The sequence below is a fragment of the Diaporthe citri genome, assembly GCF_014595645.1.
Source record: "Diaporthe citri strain NFHF-8-4 chromosome Unknown scaffold_5, whole genome shotgun sequence".
In the NCBI taxonomy this organism is placed as follows: domain Eukaryota; kingdom Fungi; phylum Ascomycota; class Sordariomycetes; order Diaporthales; family Diaporthaceae; genus Diaporthe; species Diaporthe citri.
The window spans coordinates 4,134,117-4,160,012 of record NW_025064850.1 but is presented as its reverse complement, the minus strand read 5'-3'; the positions used below and the strand labels follow the sequence as shown (position 1 = coordinate 4,160,012).

At 56.4% G+C, this 25,896-nt stretch overlaps 8 protein-coding genes across 8 annotated transcripts; 6 read left to right on the top strand and 2 right to left on the bottom strand.

The window, feature by feature from the left end:
* Window positions 1–1,920: 1,920 nt before the first annotated feature.
* Window positions 1,921–4,176, top strand: INS49_011742 (uncharacterized protein; the record flags this gene model as incomplete). The annotated part of the gene is made up of 2 exons (XM_043172452.1): window positions 1,921–2,402; window positions 2,463–4,176. The coding sequence occupies 2 exons, from the start codon at window positions 1,921–1,923 to the stop codon at window positions 4,174–4,176; spliced, it is 2,196 nt and encodes a 731-aa protein (XP_043024197.1).
* A 797-nt stretch (window positions 4,177–4,973) lies between these two features.
* On the top strand, window positions 4,974–6,501 carry INS49_011741 (uncharacterized protein; the record flags this gene model as incomplete). The annotated part of the gene is made up of 2 exons (XM_043172451.1): window positions 4,974–6,341; window positions 6,388–6,501. The coding sequence occupies 2 exons, from the start codon at window positions 4,974–4,976 to the stop codon at window positions 6,499–6,501; spliced, it is 1,482 nt and encodes a 493-aa protein (XP_043024196.1).
* Window positions 6,502–6,719: 218 nt separating this feature from the next.
* Window positions 6,720–13,394, bottom strand: INS49_011740 (uncharacterized protein; the record flags this gene model as incomplete). The annotated part of the gene is made up of 3 exons (XM_043172450.1): window positions 6,720–6,735; window positions 6,907–9,435; window positions 10,393–13,394. The coding sequence occupies 3 exons, from the start codon at window positions 13,392–13,394 to the stop codon at window positions 6,720–6,722; spliced, it is 5,547 nt and encodes a 1,848-aa protein (XP_043024195.1).
* Window positions 13,395–13,801: 407 nt separating this feature from the next.
* Window positions 13,802–14,032, top strand: INS49_011739 (uncharacterized protein; the record flags this gene model as incomplete). Its single annotated transcript, XM_043172449.1, has 2 exons — window positions 13,802–13,859; window positions 13,917–14,032. The coding sequence occupies 2 exons, from the start codon at window positions 13,802–13,804 to the stop codon at window positions 14,030–14,032; spliced, it is 174 nt and encodes a 57-aa protein (XP_043024194.1).
* Window positions 14,033–15,259: 1,227 nt separating this feature from the next.
* INS49_011738 (uncharacterized protein) lies at window positions 15,260–16,058 on the top strand (the record flags this gene model as incomplete). Its single annotated transcript, XM_043172448.1, has 3 exons — window positions 15,260–15,509; window positions 15,711–15,904; window positions 15,972–16,058. 3 exons carry the CDS (start codon window positions 15,260–15,262, stop codon window positions 16,056–16,058), a joined length of 531 nt encoding a protein of 176 aa, XP_043024193.1.
* A 601-nt stretch (window positions 16,059–16,659) lies between these two features.
* On the bottom strand, window positions 16,660–18,410 carry INS49_011737 (uncharacterized protein; the record flags this gene model as incomplete). Its single annotated transcript, XM_043172447.1, has 4 exons — window positions 16,660–17,147; window positions 17,221–17,843; window positions 17,907–18,093; window positions 18,155–18,410. The coding sequence occupies 4 exons, from the start codon at window positions 18,408–18,410 to the stop codon at window positions 16,660–16,662; spliced, it is 1,554 nt and encodes a 517-aa protein (XP_043024192.1).
* Window positions 18,411–19,881: 1,471 nt separating this feature from the next.
* Window positions 19,882–22,487, top strand: INS49_011736 (uncharacterized protein; the record flags this gene model as incomplete). The annotated part of the gene is made up of 8 exons (XM_043172446.1): window positions 19,882–19,969; window positions 20,027–20,218; window positions 20,382–20,497; window positions 20,556–21,247; window positions 21,310–21,645; window positions 21,710–22,270; window positions 22,331–22,400; window positions 22,461–22,487. The coding sequence occupies 8 exons, from the start codon at window positions 19,882–19,884 to the stop codon at window positions 22,485–22,487; spliced, it is 2,082 nt and encodes a 693-aa protein (XP_043024191.1).
* Window positions 22,488–23,363: 876 nt separating this feature from the next.
* Window positions 23,364–25,382, top strand: INS49_011735 (uncharacterized protein; the record flags this gene model as incomplete). The annotated part of the gene is made up of 7 exons (XM_043172445.1): window positions 23,364–23,374; window positions 23,501–23,639; window positions 23,732–23,753; window positions 23,828–23,913; window positions 23,975–24,017; window positions 24,071–24,625; window positions 24,688–25,382. 7 exons carry the CDS (start codon window positions 23,364–23,366, stop codon window positions 25,380–25,382), a joined length of 1,551 nt encoding a protein of 516 aa, XP_043024190.1.
* Between the last annotated feature and the right edge of the window lie 514 nt (window positions 25,383–25,896).

Sequence of the window (25,896 nt, the reverse complement as noted above, 5' to 3'; positions counted from 1 at the left end):
GGACTGACCGGGTATGGCTGAGGGGATCGGCGTGGAAGTTGAGGTTTGTGTCAAGGCAGAGTTTCCTGCGGTCTCGTTGATTGCGAGTTGCCTACAGAAATGTGGATTGGCAGTGAGTGTGTCGAGTGCAAGGGCATTCTGAGTCAGTGAGTCGCGTGCGGCACGTAGAAAGTGTAGATAGCTTCGCACCCGGATAGTCAGCCAGGCAGGCCTTTCATTAAAATGTCTAGCAGAACACTCCCCACGCACTGCATTATTCCTCCCAGCTGCAGAATTACCGGTAATGGATTGCGTCGCGGGAGCTTTGGCAGGTCGAGTCAAGGCTAGAGAGTGAGTGTATGACCTGGCCTTCTTTTATTTCCTTACTCTCCGCCACGCCCCCCTTTCCCATCCCGGAAATAAGATATTTCTCTGCAAATCAGAAACCATGGACCACGTACAGCCTGAGGTTAGTCGTACAATGTGGTGTCTGCCGTCCTGGCTGCAGCGGCGAGTCCTAGACGTGGTCCGGCTCCGGCTCCGGCCAGGTGTAACCCTGCACTGCGCGCGAGCTGGGCAGCGCTGAGCTGAGGGCAGCCTCCGCGTGGGTGGGCTACTGCCCAGGCGTGCAGGTCTCGTCACCCCTACCTTGATCACATTAGGTAGGTAGTAGCACCCGGTAGCCAGGTAGCTGCCCACCCGCACATGGTATCCTTCGCTTTGCCGGGCATCCTGCACTACATTCCCTAGTCCTCAGCCACATCCTCTCCCCAGTCCCGCCTCGCCCCCCCCCCTTCCACATTATCATACCTCATCCTCTTGTCGCATGCAGCAGTCAGCGGTCATCTCCCCCCCTGACAACCAATTCATAAAATACAGGATCGGTGAATAATCCTCCCCGGGCACGCCCAGGGATCGTCCACTCGGCGCGTGTTCGTCCAGCTCCGGCCCATCTCCCACGGCCCAGGCGAAGGCGACGGCGACGGCGCAGCTGCAGCAGCGCAGCAACACGGCAACACAGCAGCGCGGCAACGATAGGTGGGCCAGGCCACCGGGTGGAGACTTGAGGCTGCGGCGCGCTGCGTGGTGGAGACAGGCGAACCCCCGACACGATACGACTCGATCCGCCGCGACCGACTGACTGGGTGAAGGACGGACGGGCTGATTGACTGATTGACTGATTGATTGACTGATTGATCGATGGATGGGTGCTGTGTGGATGTGGGTTTTGATGTGGATGTCTGCTGCACGCATACCTAGGTAGGCATGGTATGGTGTCCCGTCGCTGTCGGTCTGCAAGCCACGACACCACGACACGGCACAACACGCACGACACCCACGACACGCCGATATCCCACAACCTGCACCCCGTATCCCAACCCATTACTTGGCCCAACAACCCGCTGCACCGCGCCATCGTGCCAATCGGGCCCGTCTATTGCCAGCAGTGAGTCGACCCCATGCTTTGTCCCCCTGCGCCGAGACCCTCTGCCGCGGACCAACCCCCATCGCAACTGGCTTTGTTGACGTGATTGCAGCACCCAGCTTCCCCTTGCCGCCACCACCACCACCACCATCACTAACTACTACCACAATCAACCAACACCGCTATTGGCGCCGTGCTTGCGGTCGCGCGGCCACGGAGCTACACGGCCGCCTCAGTTCCTGTCCCGTCCGCCATCTTCGACGTCCGTCAAGCCCAACGAGGAGCTCGCCAGAAGCCCGAGCCCCCCGTGCTTTGTCAAAGGTCATTGCCTCCGAAGAAACCTCGTCTTGAATCACCACACCTTTCTCCCGATTGCGCTACCACCGCGCATTCGATTCCCGTCCTGACACCGACACTCACCCCGACACCAACCGACTACGAGCTGGAAACGCCGCGCCGCCTCTCCTCGCGACTTGCCGCCGGGACAAGGCTTCTTTCATGAAGCAACGTGGAAAATGGAGGTTGCGGCGGAGAGAATCAGATCCGTTAAGAAACTACTGCCCGAGAGGCCACACCATCTGGCCCTTTCACTCGGCCGCAAATATCCAGTTCCTCCAAACTTCTGGGACCACCAGTCCCCCCTACAGTACTCCACCTTCCTATCAGATGCCGATCGCGGCCTCCTTCTGACACGACCGTACTACGACATATGCGACGAGCCTGAAGCCCCCTTGCCCACCCGCCAGTCCACTCCCCTAGCTGGTGTCAAGAAGGCCGGGAACAAGATGACCCTGGAGGTTTGGAAGAGCAAGAAGGTGGCAACCTCGCCGACGGAAAACGGAGTCTTGGGGGCCAAGGTGGACGACAAGAAACAGCGGGCGCCTGCGAATGGACCCGACAAGGACGTACCGCGCAAAGAGCAGGACAAGGTAAAGCAGGCTGGCACACAACGGGATAGCAAGGGCCCGGACGCCCGGGGTAATGGGGACATGGAGAGGTACGTCCGATCCTGTACATGTAGTGTTGGTGATGTGCTAAATCTGATACTCTGTGGCAGGTCTAAGAGCTCACTCTCAAAAATCGCATCGCGAGATGCGCCGAGCCCGTCGTCCGAGGGCAAGAAGCGGCCATTGGAGCAGGACGATAGCATGAGGCCACACAAGAAGACGAAATCGAGCGAGCCTCAACCGTCAGAGGTGCTGCGCAAACCCCTGCGGCCAGAGACCCCGGTCAGCAGGGAACATGTCAGGTCTGCTAGTAAAGATGGCAGAACAGGAGTGTCTCAGTCGAACCCAAGCGGCCGCGTCGCGCCGCCAAGCTCAAAGGACCAGCCTTCTCGCGCAGTCTCGCCAAAGGTCACGGTCAACGGCACAAAGTCTCAGAGCTCTGCGTCTCGCAATACGCTACCCCCAAAACCAGACACTTCTGGAAAACACCTTGTTCCTCCAATTCTCTCACCTCTAAAGCTAGCGTTTGAGGACGACCTGGAGACCTGGAGCCCAAAGAAGAAGCCAGTGGACAGCCACACGACCGGAAAGTCACAAACCAAACCATCGAGGCCAGAAGTGACAGTGAAGAAAAAGGCCCCGACGCCCGAGTTGCCACCCATTCTTTCGCCCACGTTGCCTCCCCAGGTCGAGGAAGCACTAGCTCGAATACAGAAGACGCAGGTGAAAGAGGAATCGAAAGATCCGCCGGGCCAGTCTTCGGACGCGCCAGCGAGCGCGCGCAAGACACGACCGCCAGCGGACAACTTTGATGCGGATGCTCGGCCAACCAAGATTGTAACAATTAAATACAAGAAAGGCCTCCGCAAGAGGGTACAGGGTCTCCTCGCGCTGCCTTCGAGGCCCTGGCCGAAGGAGCGGTCGCTCAGCGCTGAGGACACACCACCACCTGCGAGCAAACGCCCACGTGCCACCGAGCCAATTGCAAAGCCGGCAGCGAATTCGGTTGCTACGAAACGGCCGAGAGCACCCGAGCCGACCGGGAGCAAGGCGCCGTACACACCACCCGAGCCCCCCACTACCAACAGCCTCTCTGCCCCCGGGGGCTCGCAGACGCAGACGCAGACGCCTGGGGGCAGGGTTGCCCAGACGCCGGGTGCTGGAGACGCGGCGCAGACAGGCCGTGAAGGCGCCGCCAAAGAAACACTTAGGAGGCGATGGGACGAGTTTTGCAAGATCGGGAAGAGACTGAAGCACAAGCGCGACAAAGAATTCCCGGCGCCCGGGGCGGGGCCCAACGCGGGGGCGCAGTCGAGAGACTACCGCCGGGCGATGCTCACGATCGAGATGATCCTGGCGTACATGATTGCTTTCCGCTCGCTCAACCAGAGGTCGGAGATCTCAGGGGCGGCGATGGAGATGACTTCGTGGCTCACGCTGGAGCCTCACCTGCGGGAGCTGAAGCAGATGGCGCGACATACGACCTCACTCCAGGCGCTCGCATACCAGCTTCACGGCATCGTGATCAACGAGCTCATCAGGGCGTTTGCCTCGATGGGACTGCATGGCGGTGAGCAGCTCAAACTCGGAAAAGACCAGCACATGGCTGTGTTCCAGGCCATGAAGAATAACCCGAGGATATGGACCGAGGCCAACGACCTCCGGGGCAAGGTGTCGGACAAGAGCCTGAGGACGCCCACCATGGGAAACTGGACGACGCCTCACAAGGCAGCATCTGATGCGCTCTTGGTCCTTGCGCGGTTCGCAGAGCGCGAGCATGTCAACTGGCGTGCCGAGGTGGTCGTGCCCAACGAAGGTGTATAGCAAGCAGGCGGGCGAGAACCGTCCTTACCTCATAGAGCGCCAGAGATGGTAGAAGAGGGGAAGAGGGTTGTAGAAAAAAGTGGACGGGACGACACAGGACAGGTCCGCGACGGATGCGAACAGTACAAGCGGCCAAGACATGGACCGTGGCGGCAGCAAGAGGCGCAGCTGGGGTCCGCGCCTGCTGGGCCGTGAGACTTGCTGGACTCGCAGACAACTGTCCAATGCATGAGATTTGCTGGGTTACTACCTAGGTATGCTGTACTTTGCTGATGAAGGGGTCGGGAGAGAGGGGTTTCCATAGGGGGGAGGGCAGAAAAAGAGAGCGGGCTCAGGGAGAACGGCGTCGCTGGAGCTGGAAATGGCTGCCCATTATGATATCCCGACGACGCTGAGGAACGGCGCGTCCTTGTGATTGACACAGGTATTCCAATGAGACAAAATTGTCATAGTGAAAAAAGAGCCAACTGCGCGGGCTGAGAGGCGCCCCGCTGACGTAGGTCCCCGGCCAGGGGTCAAGGGTGCTGGGGAAGCTGCTGAAAGCTCCAGCCCTCGCGGGGGGCTCAGGGATTCTGGTGTACCTGGATACCTGCACAGTAATGGTCATTTTCGCCTCACACGCAGGTACACAGGCTTAGCCCACGGACTAGGTAGCAAGCTTCGCGAGCTCCCGTCCCGTTTGCAGGGCTGGCGGGGCATCGCCACACGCCCCGCATCCACCACCCCCGAAATTCGGGAGCCCTTTCCCCTTTGCAACGCGCCACCAGGCAGGCCACTTCTCTTTCGTTTCCATCACCATGTCCTCCAGATACGCAGCTGCCCGCCCTAAGCGCGCGGGCGAGTCCTTTGCGCGCGCCCACCACGGCGAGCAGCGCGCCGGCGGCCCAGACGACGACCACGACGGGCCTTCGTCTTCCAAGCGGGTCAAGTTCGACGTGCGGAACCCCTCTGCTCTCGCCCCCGATTCCCGCGACAACGATGACGCCGACGCCGACGATGCCGCGGTCCTCGACGCCGACGTTATCGGCAAGGGCCCCGGCGCCACAAAGCGCGGCGCTGTCAACATTGACGGCTACGACAGCGACTCCGAGAACGAGACCTTTGACGACCGCGCCGAGCGGAGGGGCGCTAGGGGTGCCAACGGCGGCGGCGACGTCGACATTGCGGACAAGCTGGACAACTACGACAGGAATCTACGCAACGGGGACGCGGGTGCGCAAGGGCCAGGGAACGGGGGCGACGGAGACGAGGACGAGGACGAGGACATGTTCGCCGCTGATGACGACGACGCGGACGAGCAGGACACCAACGACCCGGCCGCACCGCGCACCACGTCCAGGGGCAAGAAGGGCAAGGAGGTCCGCTTCCTGGACGCGCAAAAGATCGAGGGCCAGGAGAGCACGAGCAAGAGCGGCGGGCACATCCACCTCGACGAGCAGAACGCCAGCAGCGACGACGAGGAGGACGTCGAGCTGGCCATCCAGGAGGAGGGCGTCGACGAGGAGATCGGCATGGGGGGCCTGAAGCGCAACGCCCCCAAGATCGACGCCTTCAACATGAAGAACGAGCAGGAGGAGGGCGCCTTCGACGAGGCCGGAAACTTCATCCGCAAGGCCGTCGACCCGGACGCCGTGCACGACCGCTGGCTGGATGGGGTGTCCAAGAAGGAGATGAAGAGGGCCCGCGAGGCCCACGAGAAGCGCGAGGCGGAGCTGCGGGCCGCGAGGAAGGAGGACGACAGCCTTCTCACTCAGGATCTGCTGCGGTCGCTGGTCCTGCACCTCGAGAGGGGCGAGACGCCCATCGAGGCGCTGGCCCGGCTGGGCCGGGCGCGGAAGAGCGAGCCGAAGAAGGTGCCCAAGTGGAAGCGGAAAAAGCTCAAGGGCAGGGAGAGCAAGGACGGCGGCGACGCGGACGCCATGGACGTGGACCACGGCAAGGAGCCCGAAGACCCTGCGCAGGCCCGGATCAAGGAGGCCATCAACGTCATCACCGAGGCGGCAGACAAGCTGCTCGCCAGGGAGTACGCAGATGTTTACGAGACGGAGAGGGAGCTGCTCGTGAGGGAGTGGCAGGACGAGGCGGGCGAGCGGTGGAGGGAGCCCACGCCTACTGCCGAGGCGACCACCAGCGGCGGGCGGCAGCACTGCGGGCGCAGCCAACATGTGGGAATATCGATGGACCGACGGCCGGGACGGCGAGTCGGTCCAGGGACCCTACGACGGCCCGACGATGAAGGCCTGGCAAGACGCAGGCTACTTCGAGGGTGTCGAGTTCCGCGCAGTGGGCGAGGACACCTGGGATCGATTAGCAGAGTTCGTGTGAGACCATGATGCGCGGCCAGTGATATTTCGACTCGGCACGGAGGAGGGAGGGTGGCAATTTGCTGTTCGTTCAGTGCCACATCCCAATGACATACATCCATGGTCCCATGACACGACTTCTCCTGGTATCAAAATGCTCTGAAGGATTCTTTTTCGATTGGCTGCTTTTTGCCACAGCTATATAGTAGTTTGCAAGTCTGCTCAGCGGCCAGGACCACATCACACGAAAGCCGTGCTGCACCAGGACCGGCCCCTCTGCCCTTTTCCAGCTCGCCCAGGTCTACTGGCCTGCCTAAACCGACGACCACGCCCGTCTTCTTCATATGCACCCATCGCTTGTGTCCATTTCTTCAGCTGATCATGCAACTCTGATAAAAGCTCCCCAGCCCTCGCGTCCAAGTCATACCTAATCCTCTGCCCCGGCTGACTGCCTAGTTGCGTCGAGGAGGTGGCGGCCACCGTGGCTGTGTTGGCCACGTCTGTAATGGTCCAACAGCTTTGCATCTCGTGCTGGAGACGTTGCGCGAAGTTGATCACTTGCCCGTCCGCGCCGGACAACACGGAATCACTCGTGGCAGTGTCTGCAAGGCCAGCGAGGAGCTGTCCGACGATGACCCGTGGCAGCGGCATCTCTCGGCCTTGCGAGCCACGCAGACCATCGAGGTAGGCATTTGCTTGCCTACTGATTAGACTAATCTTGTCAATACATCCCTGCAGCCTCTTCGTCGGATCCAGCGAGGGTTGTAGCAGCCAGCAGATCAACCTCGGGCGAATGGCATGGCAGACTTCCATCATTTGCGCGAACAATTGCACCTGCGGTGGACTCATCGCTGTCTCGGGCGTGCTTTGCTCCTTGAGGCTCCCCAGATAGCCCAAGATGGTCTCCAGCAGGGAGATAGAGTGGTCGATAGACTTTTCAGGGATTTCTCTGGGCAAGGGCGACCTACCGAAGAGACCACCCAAGGCCTTCGAATAAACCCCTAAAAGTGGCCAGACTTCAGGGTTTTTGCACGCCGTCTGGATGATGGCGGGCATCATGCGGCCGAGAGCAAATGCCAGTATATTGTCATTGGTCATGCCGTTTTCGATAATTTTGCTCTCTGCGTCGAGTTGGCCGTCGGCCATGAAACGCTTGAAGTGGTTGTACAAGAAGGAGAACAGCTGGGGACCCGCTGTCGTGTCGCCTTCTCCCAGCCTGAGCCCATACCCAACGATGACGGCCGAGTGTAGCTTAGGATCCTCTGTGGCAGGGCTGAACTCCGCACTGGCCTGGAGGTAAAACGAGTCGACTAGACTGATTCCTGTGCCATGAGACTGAATAAGCGCCACAATCTCGCGGACGAAGCTTGTGTAATCCTTGTGCTGGTCCGAGTTCAAGTCCAAGGATGTGATGTCTAACCTCATCTGCTGCATTACCAACTTGAGAAGTTTCTCGTACTTGGCACGCAGAGGCATCCGCCGCGAAGGGTCGCTTTGTTGTATTTCCTTTCGCATATGAGAGACCGCGCAGGCAAAGAAGTCGCGGTTCGTACGGTAGTTGGGGCGCATTCCGTCGATGACAGCAGCTCTCCTCATGTAACCCAAGTCTAACATCTTGAGCGTCTCGGCGAGGTGCATCTCATACTTGAGGGCGTGGAAAGGTTTGACCAGTGACAACAGCCAGATGTCGAAGTGGCTGCAGCCGATGCTGGAGAAATCGAAGACGTGATTCTTCAGTAAGGTGGCCACGAAAAGAGGCAGGTATATTCTGTTGTCCAAGCTGAGATTTTGGGGGGCGTTCTCAAACAAGCCATACTTCCCAATGGAGAAGAAATGCTTCAGTGATCTCTTCCCACCACTGATGAGCATGCTCGCAATTCTACCCGAGAGGGTGATGGCTTTCTCCCGGATGATGGAGACTGCATCGTGATAGGAGCCTCTTACGGACACAGAAGAGGAAAGCACCTGACGAACGGCGATGAAGAATCCTTGGACAACTTTTTCATCTAGTAACTCGACAGCATCGGCGTACTCGCGGTTGTCACTTGATGATGAGAGAGAGTCATCGGATTCCTCCTTGAGCACATCGCCAAGCTTCTCCAAACGTTCCAGAAAGAGCTCGACCGTCTCAAAACAACCTTGCAGAACACCACAATCCAGGTCTTTGCCATCAGTGCTGGCATTGGTAAGCGCTTTTCTCAACTGGACTGTGTTGAAAGAGAACATGGCAGAAGCCAACGAAGGAGAGTTCTTCATGACTGCCAGTGACGCCATCACACTGAAGTGCAACACATCCTTTGCCGCGGTCTGATTTGCAGAGACGAAGCTGTCGACCACTTGCTGACCAATGTCTTTCTTGGTTTCCGAGGGCATGGACATGAACTGGCGCTGAATTTCGCCGGCTGCCAAATGATATTGTTCGAGGACCTGCTCAAAGACGTGATTCTGCCATTTCATGAGTGGGCCGTAGACGTCAACTGTGGCACCCGAAGACACGACGAAGGTCGCAAGCTGTCTCCATGCCCGGAGGTTGACAAGGACTGCTTCTTTATGAGAACTTCCAGGGGAGACCAGTTTCTCGATCAAGTGGACAGCAGGCCGTTCCTCAGGAGGGGCGGCCCAGAAGAGAGTACACAATAAGTCGTGGTGGTTTCTCAAGGCAGCAAGATCATGGGCGTGAATCGTCTGCTCCTTTGAGTACTGGCGGTCATGGTTGGGGAGAGTCCGGGCGATGAGATTTCGGATGTCGTTGGAGAGGCCCCGTTTTCTCATGGTCTGGATCGCTAGTGCCAACATCTTGAGGAAGATGTGAAAACATCGATCCTCGGCGTCAACAGATAAAGATGTCCTGCCACCAAGGTTCTCTAGAAATTGTGGCGACTTGTTAACTTCCTCGTTCCTCAGATTCGAGAGATTTTGCTGGCCAAAGAAGTCAAATATAGTGCCGACAACGCCGCTGCACTTATACCACCCCCATTGATCGATAAGGCGGTGGCAGCGAGCCAACAGAGCGCGGCAGTATTCGTTGAAGCTGGGAGACTGCTTCGGATTATTTTGACAGGGCTCGAAGACCCGTTTGAGCAGTTTTTGTGGTAAGCCCCATCCTTGCGATCCTTGACCGAGATCGGTGTGTCGCAAGCTTTTATCAACTATGCCAGCGTCGTCAAAATCCTGAAGCGGTACCAGAGTGAAGATGTCCCTCCATAGACTCTCAAATTGTTGAGCGTTGCAGCTTTCGAGGAGGTCAGGTGTCCCCATAAGGGAGTATGTCAAGTCCCAGAAGCCAGCCCTTGGAATGTGGGCTGAGTCCAGCACTTTGATAACAACCACCCAACAAACCATGGTGGAATTGTCACTTCTTATTCCTCGCTCCCTGGCAGAAAGGTGCTGCAGATCATCGTATGTCGCTCGGATTGCCGAGGTGCCGATTTCAAAAAGTCTCCTAATGATCGCCCTTGACAAATGCTTCATTGACTCCTCGACTTGGAGAGCCGTGCTCGACAGCTCGACGTTACTCTGGCAAATTCGTAGAAGTACCAGGGCACAGATGACAAACCTCGTACTGACCTCGACAAAAGTACGAGATTGACGTTCAGGTGCAAAGGATTGAGCGAGAACGGAGAAGGCAGACAACAGCTCCGAGAGCCTCTGAGCGCATGAACTGAGGTGTGTCCCATCTTCGACGCAGACCGAGTGCAGTATATAGTGGAGGACGTGATCAGCACAGTTGACAGCTTGAGAACAGCTCTGCTCAGCATCTGTCACATTGGTCGTTGACAGCTGTTCTGAGAGCAGATCAAAAAGTAGTCCAAGTTCGGAAGACGTTGTATCGGTCCAGAGCCCCCAGTGAAAATAGTGATCCGCCAGATTGAAAGAAGTTACAGATCGAGGCCGAGTAATGTCGTCAAGGAACTGGCAGTCTAGAGCTTTTTTCAACGTGCCATTTCCAATGAGGGTGCTGTGATGAAAGAAGACATCTTCTTGCAGGGGGAAGATATCGAAATGGTGTGTATACTGTGTGCCGTAGGGTCCCAGCCCCACAATCTTACTCTGCTCTTGACGTGGTGCTTCGAGACATTCTTCGTTGACGGGAGCTTCGTATGGCAGGAGTGGGTCATTCGCATGTCTGAATTGGGGCGCATCTAGGTCAAGACGCTTCGGTGCAATCTGCTTGCGAAAGCGGGCTTTCGTAGTTTTGGATATCCGGCCATTGTGCTGCCCGAGGCCAAGAATACTGTGCTCGGAGCAGGCAACTTCGTTCTGGTTCTTCACGGGCTGTGCTTCGTCCGACGGGCATCTCTGGAAATGGAAAGTTGGAGCTAAGATCTCTTTTCTGGTTTTGCGAAAGACGAGATCCAGCATCTTCTTCCTCGCAATGAAGGCTGTGTTTTCCCCGCCATGCAATATATCAGCCTCAAGCTGCGCTGGCCTGCTAAGGTAGTCGTCACCCAGGTTGTGCGATTGGGTCCTTCCAGGAGCTGTCCGTCGGGTGGAATCATGCTCCGGGCGAGGTTCTTCCGCGGCCGCTTTACTGGTGATCACGAAGTTGTTCAGGCTTACTTGTCTCGTCACCTTTGAAGGTTTTCTGAAGGATACGCCGGCACGGGGTCTAGAATGTTTTGTGATATTCGACGATAGCTGCCCAAGAGGTCGTCTTGGCCTTCGCGCGTCTTGCCCAGTTCGCGAAAGGCCCGAGGTCGGTTGCCGGCGTAACGCTTTCTGCTTGATGTTGCCCATTGTCCAGTCTCTAAGAATCGAGTGAACCTCGACGTTGTCCTTGCGAGTTCCGAGATTGATGGCCTTGTTGTTGGGTTTCGATCTGCCCAGATCTTGACGCCTGCTGGCAGCTCTTGCAGCGATCCTGATGAACCTCGGTGCACTGGGCTCGACAACATCTGTAATGCCCAGGGCCGGTGGCGATGCAGCTCGTGTCTTTTGAGTTTTCTTTTTGGCATTGGTCTTGGGGTGCCAGGTCTTGACGGCGCCGCTTGATGAGCGATTTGCACAATGCAAAGAATTTGAGATCTTGGGTTGTCGATAGCGCTGTTCTCCTTTGAACAACCTTTGCTGTGTATTCTTCCTCTTCTTGTTCGGGATGCCTCTTGATGTGCGATTCCGTTTGCCTCCCGGTAGCATCCAGTCAACGTAGTCTTCCTCGATTACTGACAAGTTATCGTCAATACCCTCCAGTCCGTTGCTAGGAGAGCTTAACTCGTGCCCAAGGCCGTGACTCAGGAGGTCAACCGTCTGTCCCGGCGCGTCTTCTTCTCTTTCTTCTTCTACTTCGTCGTCGTCGTCAAAGTCCTGGAGGAAATTGCTAGTTACCATGGCTGTTGCGTGCCTCACCGTGGCCACTCCACGCTGCCGCCCGTCTGGAGAGCGCGGAGATGTTGGCCTCTTGAGAGCGCCTTTCTGCACAGTCTTGTTGGTTTGCTGATCCAACCTGAGCCATGAAGCAGGCAGCACACCTTTTATCCTCTTTCCGGTCCTCTGTATGATATCGGAATCGCTGCCTGAGGAGCGGTCTTCTAGTTCCGAAGCATCTTCGTCCTCGCCACCCTCCAAATCATTGGTAAGGTCGACCAGCTCGGACCAGTTTTCGACGTCAGCACCATTGCTCCGTCGCTGAAGAGATGTGGATGCAAAAGTATCATCTATTGACTGAAAGAACGGCCGAGGTGAGGAATCAGGAGTTGGGGAGTTGGCCAACGCCGGGTCCACCCGCAGGGGACCAGGCGAAGGCGGAATGTCCCAATCGTCATCCACGTGTACGGGCTGCGGTAGCTGCTCGAGCATCTCATGCCTGCTTTTCAGTCGCTTCCTCGACGTGGTTGACCTAGACGGCGTTGTTCGTTTTGACGGTTTGATGGGTTTCGTCGGTTTTAGAGCAAGGTCTTTGATGTCTGGGAACTCCTCTCCATTGATACTTGTGTCGTCCGTCTGTTGGCTGCGACCGTGCTCACTGCTCGTCTGTGGCTGACGATGAGACGATGAAGTTCGTGGCGATGGCGACAAGGCCAATTCATCCACATCATCATCTAAGGAATAACTGAAGGTGTTCGTTCGAAGGCCCTGCGATTCTTCACCTGGACCAACTGAAGTTGGCTGGCTCTCTCCGCCTGTGTAGTCCTGCTCTTGCGACACATTTTTGTCGAGGCTTTTGCTGAGATTCTGCTCCTGTAGAGCAATATGAATAGGCTTGACGCCATGGGATTTCATGAAACGACTGTACTGGGCATTCTCGAGGAGATATGGATGTTCTTGAATCGGCTTCCGAGGTCGTAGGGATCGACCAGCTCGTGGCGAGGACTCCACAGGCCTGTCTCGCCGAATATGCGTACTCTGAGGCTGGTTTGGCGGCTGACTATTGTGATTGGCCTCGCGATGTACTCCCGGGAATCGTGCCTCGGGACCGGGTTTGAGGGAGCTGCCAGGGAAGGGATTGGCGGAAGGCGCAAGTATCTGGACAACGCTGGATGATATCTCGTCTCTCTCGGGTGGGATCGTGGTGGGTAAGCTCTGGACCGCAGAGCTGCTTTCAAGCTTGTTTTGGGGGATTTTGCCGCGTGTCATATGATCAGGCACATCGCCTCCAGCCGTAAGGCTGCTGCTGGGTGCATCTCGCCGTCCCCGATAGGATGCATGTTGAGCCTCTGTTCCAAGATCCTCCGAGGCAGTTGACGGTGGTTCACTGGGCTTGTCGAGGGTTCTCTCATGCAGCAGATTAGCAGTTGTGGTCTCCTGTTGAGAATCGACGGGCCCTGACGAGCCTGAAAATTCCCAGATGTCGTCGTGCCGTTTTTCGAGCGGTGGCTTGGGCGGACTGTATCGTGCTGGTGGAGGCAAGGAGTCCTCAGAGTCGAAGCCTTCGTCGTCCGAGTCGGGGACTACACCCAGTTCCTTCCAGTTCCCCATGAGAGCTCGAATGCATTGTAGAGCTCGACGAACCGAGTTTCAGTCTTTGAAAGGGTCGTCACTGGATCAGGTTGCCATGTCTGAGTTTCTGTGCTTACGTACACCACGGTCAAGTGAATCCCAGGTCACGCCTAGGGAGACGCGCTCGGTCTACGGTGAATCAACGAGACGCGTTGAGGGATGGAGGTGGGGCGCTGTTACGAGATCATTCCGTTGAATTGCAGCCCCAGGGTCGTTGTGGACAGTGTACGCACAGACCCTTCGTAGGTCAGGAACTACTTAGCTTATCATGCCCGCGGCTGTACATGTATTCAAAATTGAGGAAGCGGCAACTTTGTGGAGCGTTTCAATGACCACCAGACATTGTCGATTTACTGTCACTGTCTGAAACACGGCCTGTATGCAAGATGTCTGCTCGCAACCTCACTGCTCTTGGTTTCTCGGTGGGTATCGGCGTCATCACAGGTTCGCTTTCTCCGTGTTACAAAGACAGGATACACCAAGTGCTGAGGAACCCCACAGGAGTCTACATATTCAAGCCAACTCTTCAGGAACAGAGTGAATTCTGGCGAAATCCGGGGTATGTTGTTTCTGCACAAGTGCTCACCCTCGGGCCTCTTGTTGACCTGAAGCAGTGAAGCAAAACTGTGCAGTGCCACGGACAGTATCAACATGGGCCAGCACGACTTGAAAAATCAGCCACCAAATCGTCAAGGGCAAGGCCAAGGACAAGGGAAATAAGAAGCGAGAATATTCAATACTGCGTGCACGACAGCGTCCGCGCATGTGTCGGCGTATCTCCACGTCCACCGCTTTGAACGCATTGACAAGTTCTTTCTTCCCCGCCGATCGTGTCTCCTTTGCCTTGACAACGTTGACCTGGGGCTGGGCAACGCCCGAGGTGGAGCAAGCCGTTAAGTCTTGGGCAGTCCCCTCTCTATTTGATGGTCTCCCTTGGAAAGTTCAGCCCAGCCGAGGTTGACCACAGCTTGTCATCCACGATATCATGGTCAGATGATGGGCCAGATGTCAGAAAAGGGGCCTTTCATTGCTAGAAGTAGAATCGTTAAGTCTTAAGGCCCTCTTAAATCATTGTTATATAAACCTCTTTATATACTATTATAATTTAAATTATGTTTAAACTTGTAAAAAATAAAATTATAATATTTAAAATGTTATATTTTTAAATTTAGATTTGTAAATATTTAAAATTAATAAATTAAGTTAATACTTATATATATATATATAATTATATAGATAATATATGAGTTAATGATCGTTTTTATTGCCTCTGTAGTTGCTGCAAGGCTTTCTACTAGTCCCATAATATATCCCAACCCCGGTCGAGCTGCAAACTGTTGGATGGCAGCTGATTGCTTGATTGCCATGCCTTGGAGACTGGCAGCATTGCATAATCACGTAGGTACCTAGGTACCTAGGTAGGCAGTGATGGATGATACAGTGCTGTGTATATACAATCCCCACAGAACTGGCTGCACGGGGAACCAAGCAGTGTTGTTGTTGCTTGTTGGACTATGATGAATCAGAAAACCAGTTGACCTTCTGATAAGGACTGATTGGCTGCTGGCGCTTATGTAAGCGTGACAGCTGTGGGTGGCCTGATTTCTGCTGCAGCAGGAAGCTGGTGGGAATCCGAAGAATTCAAGCCGGGACGCTCCAAAACTCTCGAGGCTAACAAGAGCAACGTTTGACGGTCACGACCTTAGCAATTGGGTTCCATCTCCACTCTTCCCCAGCGACCCTTCCACCAACTTCTCTGATCCCATCCATCCACGATCCTTTCCCGACCGGCCACGCCTCACCCCCATCACCAGTACACCACTTCCTCTCCGCAAGCATTCACAATGATGCGCCTCCCGACATCAGCCGCCCTGCGCGCCACTGTCACCAGGGCCGGCCGCCAGGCCACCACCTCTTCCGCCATGGTCACCCGGGCTGCCGCCTCCACCCACGCCATCTCCAATCCTACCCTGGCCAACATTGAGAAGAGATGGGAGGGCATGCCTCTGCAGGAGCAGGCTGAGCTGTGGATGGCTCTGCGCGACCGCATGAAGGAGAACTGGGCCGACCTGACCCTCCAGGAGAAGAAGGCCGGTGAGTGCACACCACCCGAGCCCCAACGCAGCATCGTCACTTCCGCCGGGCAACCCAGGCGCACCTGTAGGGGCCCCATCGGGCTTCAGACAGGTGCTTCCGTGCCCGTCGGGCCCAATTGGCCCCTGCCTGTCGCGCCCGAGTCCTTGATGCGGCATGAACACGCTCCAGCCGACAGACGCTGACACAGATGCCTCATAGCCTACTGGATTGCTTTCGGCCCTCACGGCCCACGTGCGCAGGCCCCCGCCGACGAGAACAAGAAGGTCATACTCTACGTCCTCGCCGGCCTCGGTGCCTCCCTGACCATCTTCGCTACCATGCGCATGTTCGCCAAGCCCCCACCACACACCATGACGCGCGAGTGGCAGGAGGCTTCCAACGAGTACCTCAAGGTCCGCCAAAGCTCTGTATTCCGCACGGGTACGTCTCGCATGCTGACTGAGGCCATCACACAAATAGGAGCAAAAAGCCGACCCTTTCACCGGCGTCGCCTCGCCCGACTACAAGGGCCAGGGACAGGTCCAGTCGCCGCCCGCGAAGGCTTAAGCCGCTCAGGCAACGGATGGAAGAGGTCTTCTCCTTTGTTAGTAGAAGAGGCAGAAACAAAAGCAGCAGGAACGGGAACAATATCATCATTGCCTCTTGGCCTCACCTCCATGTACGAAATGATGTCTAGAGAAAGAGAGAGCATTGGTGTGGCGGCATGGTTGGATGTGGTGATTTTATACGTGGATGTAAATATGTGTACGAGAATCCCAAGATCCTTCAACAGCACCGGTTTTGCGAGCCTATGACCCCAGCCCACCCAGAATCGACTCCAGGTCTTGTCAGAGTTCCAGATCCACCCGACTGGCCCAATTCGTTGGACGAACCGACAATGCCGAACATCCGTTCGGCACAGGACAAGACGTACCGACCTACCATCAGACAAGAAACGATGCTGCAAGTGCATGGGGTTTTACATCGCTTCGCATTTCCCGCTGTCTGTCGAAGCCGGACGATGTGCTTCCATTACGTATGTGGGGGTTATGTGTGCTAATCCATGCAATGCTGAAGATGCCGATGCGCCAGTCCGTGATTCGACTTACCCACGCCCCCAAGCGTCGTCCTTGTGGCTGTCTCTCACCAGCTGCACTTGCGCCGTGCGCTATTCGCCGCTTTGCCCTGCCTCTCTGTACTGCTCAAATGTCGACACAGCAGCCTCATCCACTTCTTGGGGCTGATCTTCTGCCCTGATACGCCTCTCAACTTCCAACCACCCGTCTCTGCCCCAGTAGCCAGCCTTCTCCCGCCCTCTCACGCAAGCTTCCGTGATGAGAACGTGTTGCACGGGGGCCTCGTACATCGGTTCAGCAAGCACTCTCTCCATTTCCATCTTCAGCCCTCGGGCACCAGTGCCGTTCTCGAGGGCTCGCTCGGCAATAGCCAGGAGGGCACGATTGGTGAAGTACAGCTTGGAAGGATAAGTCTCGAATAATGCTCTATACTGTGCGACAAGCCCGTTACGGGGGACTGTCAAGATCCGAAAAAGTTCATCTTGTGACAGTGGTGACAGTGCGATGATGTTATGCAGCCGACCAATGAGCTCCGGGATGAAACCGAAAGCCTGCAGGTCATCGGGCGTGGTCAGGTCCACTGTGAGGGGCTCACGTCAGTCTCTTTCATGTCCTGCGAGGCCTCATTCGGTGTGCCACCCGAGACGACTAACTTGGTGTGAAGCTAGTGCTTCCAGGCTCATCCGCTGACGCTGCTAGGGGTTGATGCGGCAGGTGGGAGTACATTTCCCGCGGCAGGACAGTCTTGTTGCCCTTCTTTGACGACCGGCCATCACCGATTTCAGCCCCGAATCCAAGCGACGGTTTCGAAACTCTCGCCAGAACGTGTTTTTCAAGGCCAACGAAAGCCCCGCAGAAGACAAAGAGAATGTTCCTTGTGTCGATGGTGAACTGGTCTGTCCTGCCGGAGGTGGGAGGAGTGGGAGGAGCCAAGCCCGAGCTGCCCGACCCGTAGTTGCTCGTTATAGGGGCGGCAGATCGCGGCGACTTGTTGTCCTTGACGTTTATTGTTACTTTTGTTCCCTCCACGAGCTTCAGGAGGGCCTGTTGGACACCCTCCCCACCGACGTCCCGGCCGTTGGATGTTTCTCTTCGCGCGATCTTGTCAAACTCATCCAGGACTACAATCCCGTTCTCGGTCGCTCTCGTGTCGTAGCCCGATTCGATCAAGAGTCTCTCGATGCAGCTCTCGACATCCTGACCTATGTAGCCGGCTTGCGTAAAGGAGTTGCAGTCTGATATTGTGAAGGGGACGTTGAGCTTCTTGCTCAGGGTCCTAGAGCGCCTCTTAGTATACCCGGTGGAAGGCGCAGGAGATGGCTAGGGCAATGAGACATACTCGAGGATATATGTCTTTCCAACACCCGTGGGGCCTATTAACAGCAGATTACTTTTGTCTATTCTGGTGTGGTGAGGAATGGTCGGGTCTTCGGGGATGTAGAAATCGGCGGCGGCGTTGGCAGCGGCGTCGACATCTGTGACTTGATGGCTCTGGTGTATAGACTCGTAGTGGCCAGGGAACTCGTCTGGGTATCTGCCATCAGTACACGATATATGGACGCCGTGGACCGGGCTGAAAGGGCTGACCTTCGACCGGGTGTGGGTCACGATACGGCTCGAGGCGGTCTCTCTCCCGCGTGCGGTTTTGGCGTTGCAGCTTCTCCCGGTGTTTGTTATCCTGGTCCTGGTCGTGCCTCCGCCTCCTGAGGTTCTGGTAGTGATTGAAGATGGCGGAGCATATGGTCTTTTTGGCCCTTTCCTGGCCCACGACGTACTCGTCGACGCGGCTCTTGAGATCGCGGGGGTAGAATTGTGGGACCCCAAAGGTCGGGTTGGCGAACATGGGCCCGCGGTCGGGCACATCGGTGGGGTCATAGGAACTGGTGAAGCCCGAGTTGAAGCTGTGTGGTCTCCTCGCGGTTCGGGATGGCGTGGACACAGAGAAGGCCCGATATCCAGAGCCAGAGCACTGCAAGGGCGCTTGCGGGCGAGAGGGGGTCGGGGCTGGGACTTTTCGGCGGGCGTGGGAAAGTGGCAACAGCTGCAATCGCGACCACCTCAAGGCAGCCATGATCATGTCCATGAACTGCACAACATGCTAAGAATGACCCGTGCCTGGGGTTATTCTGTGCTCTTTGAGGTTACGATGGAGGATCTTTGGTACAGTCTATTGGTTCAACAGAAGGACTAGAAGATGGGGATGGTCCAGCCGATTGTATGTGGCGGCGCTTGGGGCCCTGATGGTCGTGAGAGAAGAGGGCGTTACGCAAGCAGTCTTCCACGGCGCGGCCGTCCGTAGCTCTGTCCGGGGGTAACACAGGCAGATAGGTAGGCGTAGGCGTGGCGTTGGCGAGAGCGGCGTCGGCCCGCCTGCATGCTCCTACCAAGTACCATTGAAACAATGGCGGGGTTGACCTTACCTAATGATCCTGGGTGCCCGCCTTTCTGCTCGTCCTAACCCCAAGCTCCTACCCCAAGCCGCCCACTTCTGCCACTCTGCCACTGCAGCGGCTCACAGGGGCTCTTCCGGGTCTGGGGTCTGGGGAAATGGCAAACCAGCACATCCTGGACACTGATCACTGCCCATCCCTCTTCCCCAACCCCAAGGTTGAGGACCATAGTGGGAGCGTGCAGTCTACTGCCAGACAGATCAAAGCTAGGTTAAATGGGTTGATGGTATCTAATTTGTATGTTCAACAGGATCGTTGGAGACGCCCTACATGACCCGGCCGCCCCGAGCCATTGTTGAGGCCATGCAGGCATGGCTTGCGTGTATCGGCGGGATTGTGCTGGGTTTTCAGAGATGCCCAGGGCCTTACCTACCTACCTGCCAGGCATGTAGTCCCCAGATAGGTTGCGGTAGGGTGCTGTATTTACAGCGGGCACTGCGTCTGGGTCTTTTTTTCGTTGAATTCGTCGCTGCTGCCCGACGTCATAATACATACATAAGCGGTCGACTTGGTGCTTCATCACGCTACCATTCGGCTCCTCTTCCACGGAGCTCTACGCATGCTCTGCATCACAGGTCACACAAGGCCTTCCGTACAAAGTGCGGCACATAAAAGAAGCAACCCCATCGCAGGATTTGTTTTGTCCGCTTGCCCTTCACTGGTCCTGATCAATTCCTCGGCTCCCTGTCAGGCCTGTTTACTTTTCATCACCGTGCACAGGCAGCTCTCGTAGAAGCTCATCCCAGTCCAGTCCGTTCATACATTCTCCCGCCCCCCAGGTATTAGCCTCGCCACCACATCCCGATTGCTTCGTCCAGCTGCGATACGCCCGGCTCCTGCTTGTTGCACACAGACAGCGTGACCATGGCCGACACCGCCGAGCATGCATCCAACACGTTGGTCCAAGACGGTGGGCAGGCTGCTCCCGGCACCGATTCCGCTCAAGACCTAGGTGGGGACATTTGCGGCCACGCCAGCACTTCCCATGACACAGCTGACCTGCTCCCAGGTGTCCTGCAGGTTGATCCCTGGCTCTCGCCCTTCCAGGACGTGCTGAAGCGAAGAGTCTCCCGAGCCAAGGATTGGATCAAGAAGATTGACGAGACAGAAGGTGGCCTGACCAAGTTCACCAAGGCACGCTGCTTCCAAACGCCACGCACGCGGTACTCTCGAGGGAACACATTCATACTGACTGCACTCTGTAGGGAACTGATATATTCGGTCTCAATGTTGATAAGGATAACAATGTTGTCTATCGAGAGTGGGCTCCCAACGCCCAACAGGCTTTCCTCATAGGGGATTTCAGTAAGGGCTGAACACCCCGTGCTTGACCAGCATCGTCGCCCCGTGCTAACGCTGTGTAGACGGTTGGAACCGTGACTCTCATCCCATGAAGAAGAATGCCTTTGGGGTTTTCGAGATCACAGTTGCTCCCAACGAGCACGGCCAAGTCGCAATTCCTCATAATTCCAAGATCAAGGTGACTTACCACCCCGCCTATTTCTTCCAGCGTGCGTCTGGCTGACCATGCCCACAAGATCTCACTGGTGCTTCCAGACGGCAACAGGATCGATCGTCTCCCGGCTTGGATCAAGTATGTCACACAGGATCTCTCAGTGTCACCTGCATACGATGCCAGGTTCTGGAACCCTCCCCAGGAGGAGAAGTACGTCTTTAAGCACCCCAGGCCAAAGAAGCCTCTAAGTGCTCGCGTGTACGAGGCACACGTCGGCATATCGTCACCTGAGCTCAGGGTTGCCACATACAAGGAGTTCACCAAGAACATGCTCCCGAGGATCAAGTCGCTGGGCTACAATGTCATACAGCTCATGGCCGTCATGGAGCATGCCTATTATGCAAGTTTTGGCTATCAAGTCAACAACTTCTTCGCCGCCAGCAGCAGGTATGGCCCTCCTGAGGACCTCAAGGAGCTGATCGACACTGCCCACAGCCTGGGCCTCGTTGTTTTGCTGGACGTTGTTCACAGCCACGCCTCAAAGAATGTACTCGATGGACTGAACGAGTTTGATGGCACCGATCATCAGTACTTCCACGGGGGCCCCAGGGGAAAGCATGACCAGTGGGACAGCCGACTGTTCAACTATGGGCATCACGAAGTCATGCGTTTCCTCCTAAGCAATCTCCGGTTCTGGATGGACGAGTACCAGTTCGATGGTTTTAGATTCGATGGCGTGACAAGCATGCTCTATCTCCACCATGGCTTGGGGACGTGAGTTCACCATTCCGGCGTTTCTGACTCGATGCGGGCTGGGCTAACATGATATTCCAAAGTGGGTTTTCCGGCGGATATCACGAATATTTTGGCTCGGATGTCGACGAGGAGGCGGTGGTTTATCTCATGCTTGCCAACGAAATGCTCCACGAGCTCTACCCCGAGTGCATCACTATTGCCGAGGATGTGTCGGGTATGCCAGCTCTGGGCGTGCCACTGTCCTTGGGAGGTGTGGGGTTTGATTATCGTCTGGCCATGGCCGTCCCTGACATGTGGATCAAGCTCTTGAAGGAAAAGAAAGACGAGGATTGGGACCTGGCCAACATCTGCTTCACGCTGACAAACAGGCGACACGGAGAGAAATGCATCGCTTACTGCGAGAGTCATGACCAGGCGTAGGTTTTCAGGACCTCTATTCACGGCCACACCGGGGCACATGTTTTGCTGACGCTGAGACAGTCTGGTCGGAGACAAGACCTTGATTTTCCACCTCTGCGACGCAGAGATGTACACAAACATGTCGACGCTCACTCCCCTGACACCCGTCATTGCGCGAGGAATGGCCCTGCACAAGATGATCCGACTGCTCACAAACTCCCTGGGTGGCGAAGGCTATCTCAACTTTGAGGGCAATGAGTTTGGCCACCCCGAGTGGCTCGACTTTCCCCGCGAGGGCAACCAGAATTCATTCTGGTACGCCCGACGACAGCTTAACCTCACGGATGACCATTTGTTGAGGTACCAGTTCCTCGACCACTTCGACAGACTCATGAACCTCTGCGAAGCGAAGTACGGGTGGCTGCACTCTCCGCAGGCATACATCTCTCTAAAGCACGACGGGGACAAGGTAGTTGTGTTTGAACGTGCCGGTCTGGTCTTTGTATTCAACTTCCACCCGACGAACAGCTATACCGACTACCGGATTGGGGTCGATGTTGAAGGGACCTACAAGATCGTCCTGAACACAGACGACAAGGACGTGGGTGGGTTCAACTCGATCGACGCAAACACCAGATTCTTGTAAGTCGACTATTGCTGTTAATAGCCCTCTCTGAGAAGCAGGTGCTAATACCGGGCAAGTACTACTCCACTGGAGTGGAACAACCGCAAGAACTGGACGCATGTCTATATTCCGTCGCGGAGCGCCATTGTAAGTTGCTCGGCCCTCATCTAACAAGATGACACCTTGAAGATTGACACTTTTGCACAGGTCCTTGCCCTGGAATCGACCGCCTAGCAGCGCCATAGTGATCGGTATGCAGGAAACGAGCGGCTCGCCTTGTCAGCTGATACCTAACACGGTTGAGCCTGTAACGTTCACGGGGCATTGACGGGGGCTTATCCACAACTTTGCGCAGTTGAAGATTGAGGCTGAATAGAGAAAAACAAATGTACAAGTTTGCTGTGCAGACGCAGTAATTGGGGACTAATTTGTCTGTAAAATTTTAGGCCGTCCCCAGATCCAGTCGTATCAACGAGAGTGAGCAGTCCAACCACCCATTCCATCTGGTCTACCAGGCAGGGCATGAATTTCCTGTCGCCCGGTGGGTCGTGCGTCGTGTAGAAAAATGAGTCAACAGTCTTCCCAACGGAACGAAGAGCCTTTGTCAAGTCGTAAAGCTCTGGATTTCTGATATTCTGCATGCCGGGGACCGGGTTAGGTGAGATGGTTCCAGGTAGCCGTCCGATCAACCCGGGTGACCGGGAGTGAGGGACCAGCGGGCGGATGAGTGCTCCAGCAAGCAGCTTCGACAGGCCTGTCCGGTGCTCCTCATTCAACAGAGACTGATGAGACGTGCACAAATCGTCTGCAAATCGCGGTCATCAATCAGTAGTCTCTTGCAATTTGCATCGGTCCATCGGGGCGTGGGAGTGAGTTCAAAAGAAAGAGTGAGTTGCCTCTCTCGCTGCGGCTGGCTGCGTTTTGGTCCGGTTTGACCAGCCCGAGGAACGGAAGGCACAGGTCACGTGCAGGAAGGGAAGGGGGTGGAGCAGCTCGGATCTCCAGCTTCTAGCTAAACGACTTTTCCCGCGTCAACTCAATCTTTTCCTCCAGCCTCCATCACTACCCAACTCCACTCCCATCAGAAGTCGTTCTTAGATATCTGGCAAGATGTTCAAGAGGTTAGCAGCTACTCCTTCCCACAGTCCACGATGCCCCCAGCGGCCAATTGAGCCCAATTGAGCTGCAGGTGGCCTCGGCGGGCGGTTGACGTCGTCCGAAAGCTGACCAGCATTCCTGCACCACAGCGGCATCAGGAACTTCGCCCGCGCGAGACCTTCCTTCGCGGCCGCTGCCACCAGGCGCGCCGGTGCCTCTCCCTTCAAGTTCCCCATCACCAGCCGCTTCGCCAGCACATCCAGCGTTGGCGATGGAAAGATCTACCAGGTACGCTCACCCGCACGCACACCCGCGCCCTCCTGCGACGCGCCCCGTCCCGCCCCGGCTTCCCGCCCAAGGCTAACAAAATACCTCAACAGGTCATCGGCGCCGTCGTCGACGGTCAGTCAACCGCATCACCAAGCTCTACCCGGGCTTCCTCGTTGGCGAGAACGAGTCGCTGATTCCCGTCGCAGTGAAATTCGACACGGCCAAGCTCCCCCCAATTCTCAACGCCCTCCAGACAGACAACCAGGGCAACAAGCTTGTCCTCGAGGTCTCGGTACGTCGGCGCCCACCTCGGTAGCTCCCGACAACGCCCCCGAAGCTAACCCTGCCTGTAGCAACATCTCGGTGAGAATGTCGTCCGTTGCATTGCCATGGACGGTAAGTCGCGAGCAGCCCGGACATGTGTCGTCTTGTTGCTAATCGCCGCCTAGGTACCGAGGGTCTCGTCCGTGGCGCCAAGGCCACCGACACCGGCGCTCCCATCACCATTCCCGTCGGCCCTGCTACCCTGGGACGTATCATGAACGTCACTGGTGACCCCATCGACGAGCGTGGACCCCTCAAGACCGACAAGTTCCTCCCCATCCACGCCGACCCTCCCGAGTTCACCGAGCAATCCACCACCGCTGAGATCCTGGTCACCGGTATCAAGGTCGTCGATCTGCTCGCCCCCTACGCTCGTGGTGGTAAGATTGGTCTGTTCGGTGGTGCTGGTGTCGGCAAGACCGTCTTCATCCAGGAGTTGATCAACAACATCGCCAAGGCCCACGGTGGTTACTCTGTCTTCACTGGTGTCGGCGAGCGTACCCGTGAGGGCAACGATCTGTACCACGAAATGCAGGAGACCTCCGTCATCCAGCTTGAGGGCGAGTCCAAGGTCGCCCTGGTCTTCGGTCAGATGAACGAGCCCCCAGGAGCTCGTGCCCGTGTTGCCCTGACTGGTCTCACCGTTGCCGAGTACTTCCGTGACCAGGAGGGTCAGGATGGTACGTCATCCCATACCTCGGAGCGATTAACGCGCGCGCGCCTAGCTGACACAGTCCCACAGTGCTTCTCTTCATCGACAACATCTTCCGTTTCACCCAGGCCGGTTCTGAGGTGTCTGCCCTGCTGGGTCGTATCCCCTCTGCCGTCGGTTACCAGCCCACCCTCGCCATCGACATGGGTGGTATGCAGGAGCGTATCACCACCACCAAGAAGGGTTCCATCACCTCCGTCCAGGCCGTCTACGTGCCTGCTGACGATCTGACTGATCCCGCCCCCGCCACCACCTTCGCTCACTTGGACGCCACCACTGTGCTGTCTCGTGGTATCTCTGAGCTGGGCATCTACCCCGCTGTCGACCCTCTCGACTCCAAGTCCCGTATGCTCGACCCCCGTGTCGTCGGTCAGGAGCACTACGACACCGCCACCCGTGTGCAGCAGATCCTCCAGGAGTACAAGTCTCTCCAGGATATCATTGCCATTCTGGGTATGGACGAACTTTCCGAGGCCGACAAGCTCACTGTCGAGCGTGCCCGTAAGATCCAGCGTTTCCTGTCGCAGCCCTTCACCGTCGCCCAGGTCTTCACTGGTATCGAGGGCAAGCTCGTCGACCTGAAGGACACCATCTCCTCCTTCAAGGCCATCCTCGGCGGTGAGGGTGACGACCTGCCTGAGGGTGCCTTCTACATGGTTGGCGACTTCGCTTCCGCCCGGGCAAAGGGTGAGCAGATTCTGGCTGATCTGGAGAAGAGCTCGTAAGGAGGCTGGTGCGATGTAGAATAAAGTGGGCATTGCATGGGAGAGTTGGGCCCCGTGTGTAGATGCGCGGATCGAGTTCACGGAAATGTCATCGTAGCTCAATCAATCTTTTCTCCTTTGTGAGCCGTGTACGTGTACCACCAAGACAATCAAAGTAATCCAAGGATTTGCCGGGTCAGAATAACATGTGCTGCAAGCTTGGTTGATGTAGGCTGTGGGCGACCACTTCTAAGGAGGGCATCTGCCTTCCAACCTCAAATCAAACCGGGGCTAGGTCAGCATCTAAAGCATAACAGAGCTGGCATGACACCTTGAGCATATAACCGCTCGATAACAGACAACACATGCGCCAGATCTACACAGCAAAGAGCGAACAAACTCTGGCCCGACTCGGAACAGAAAATACTGTAATAGGAGGGTTTCGGCCTTGGTAGAGCGTAGCGTGAAAATGGAGGTTATCAACTAGCCGCACTTAGTTCCGTTCTGATTAACCTAGAAAATGCTGTACCCACTA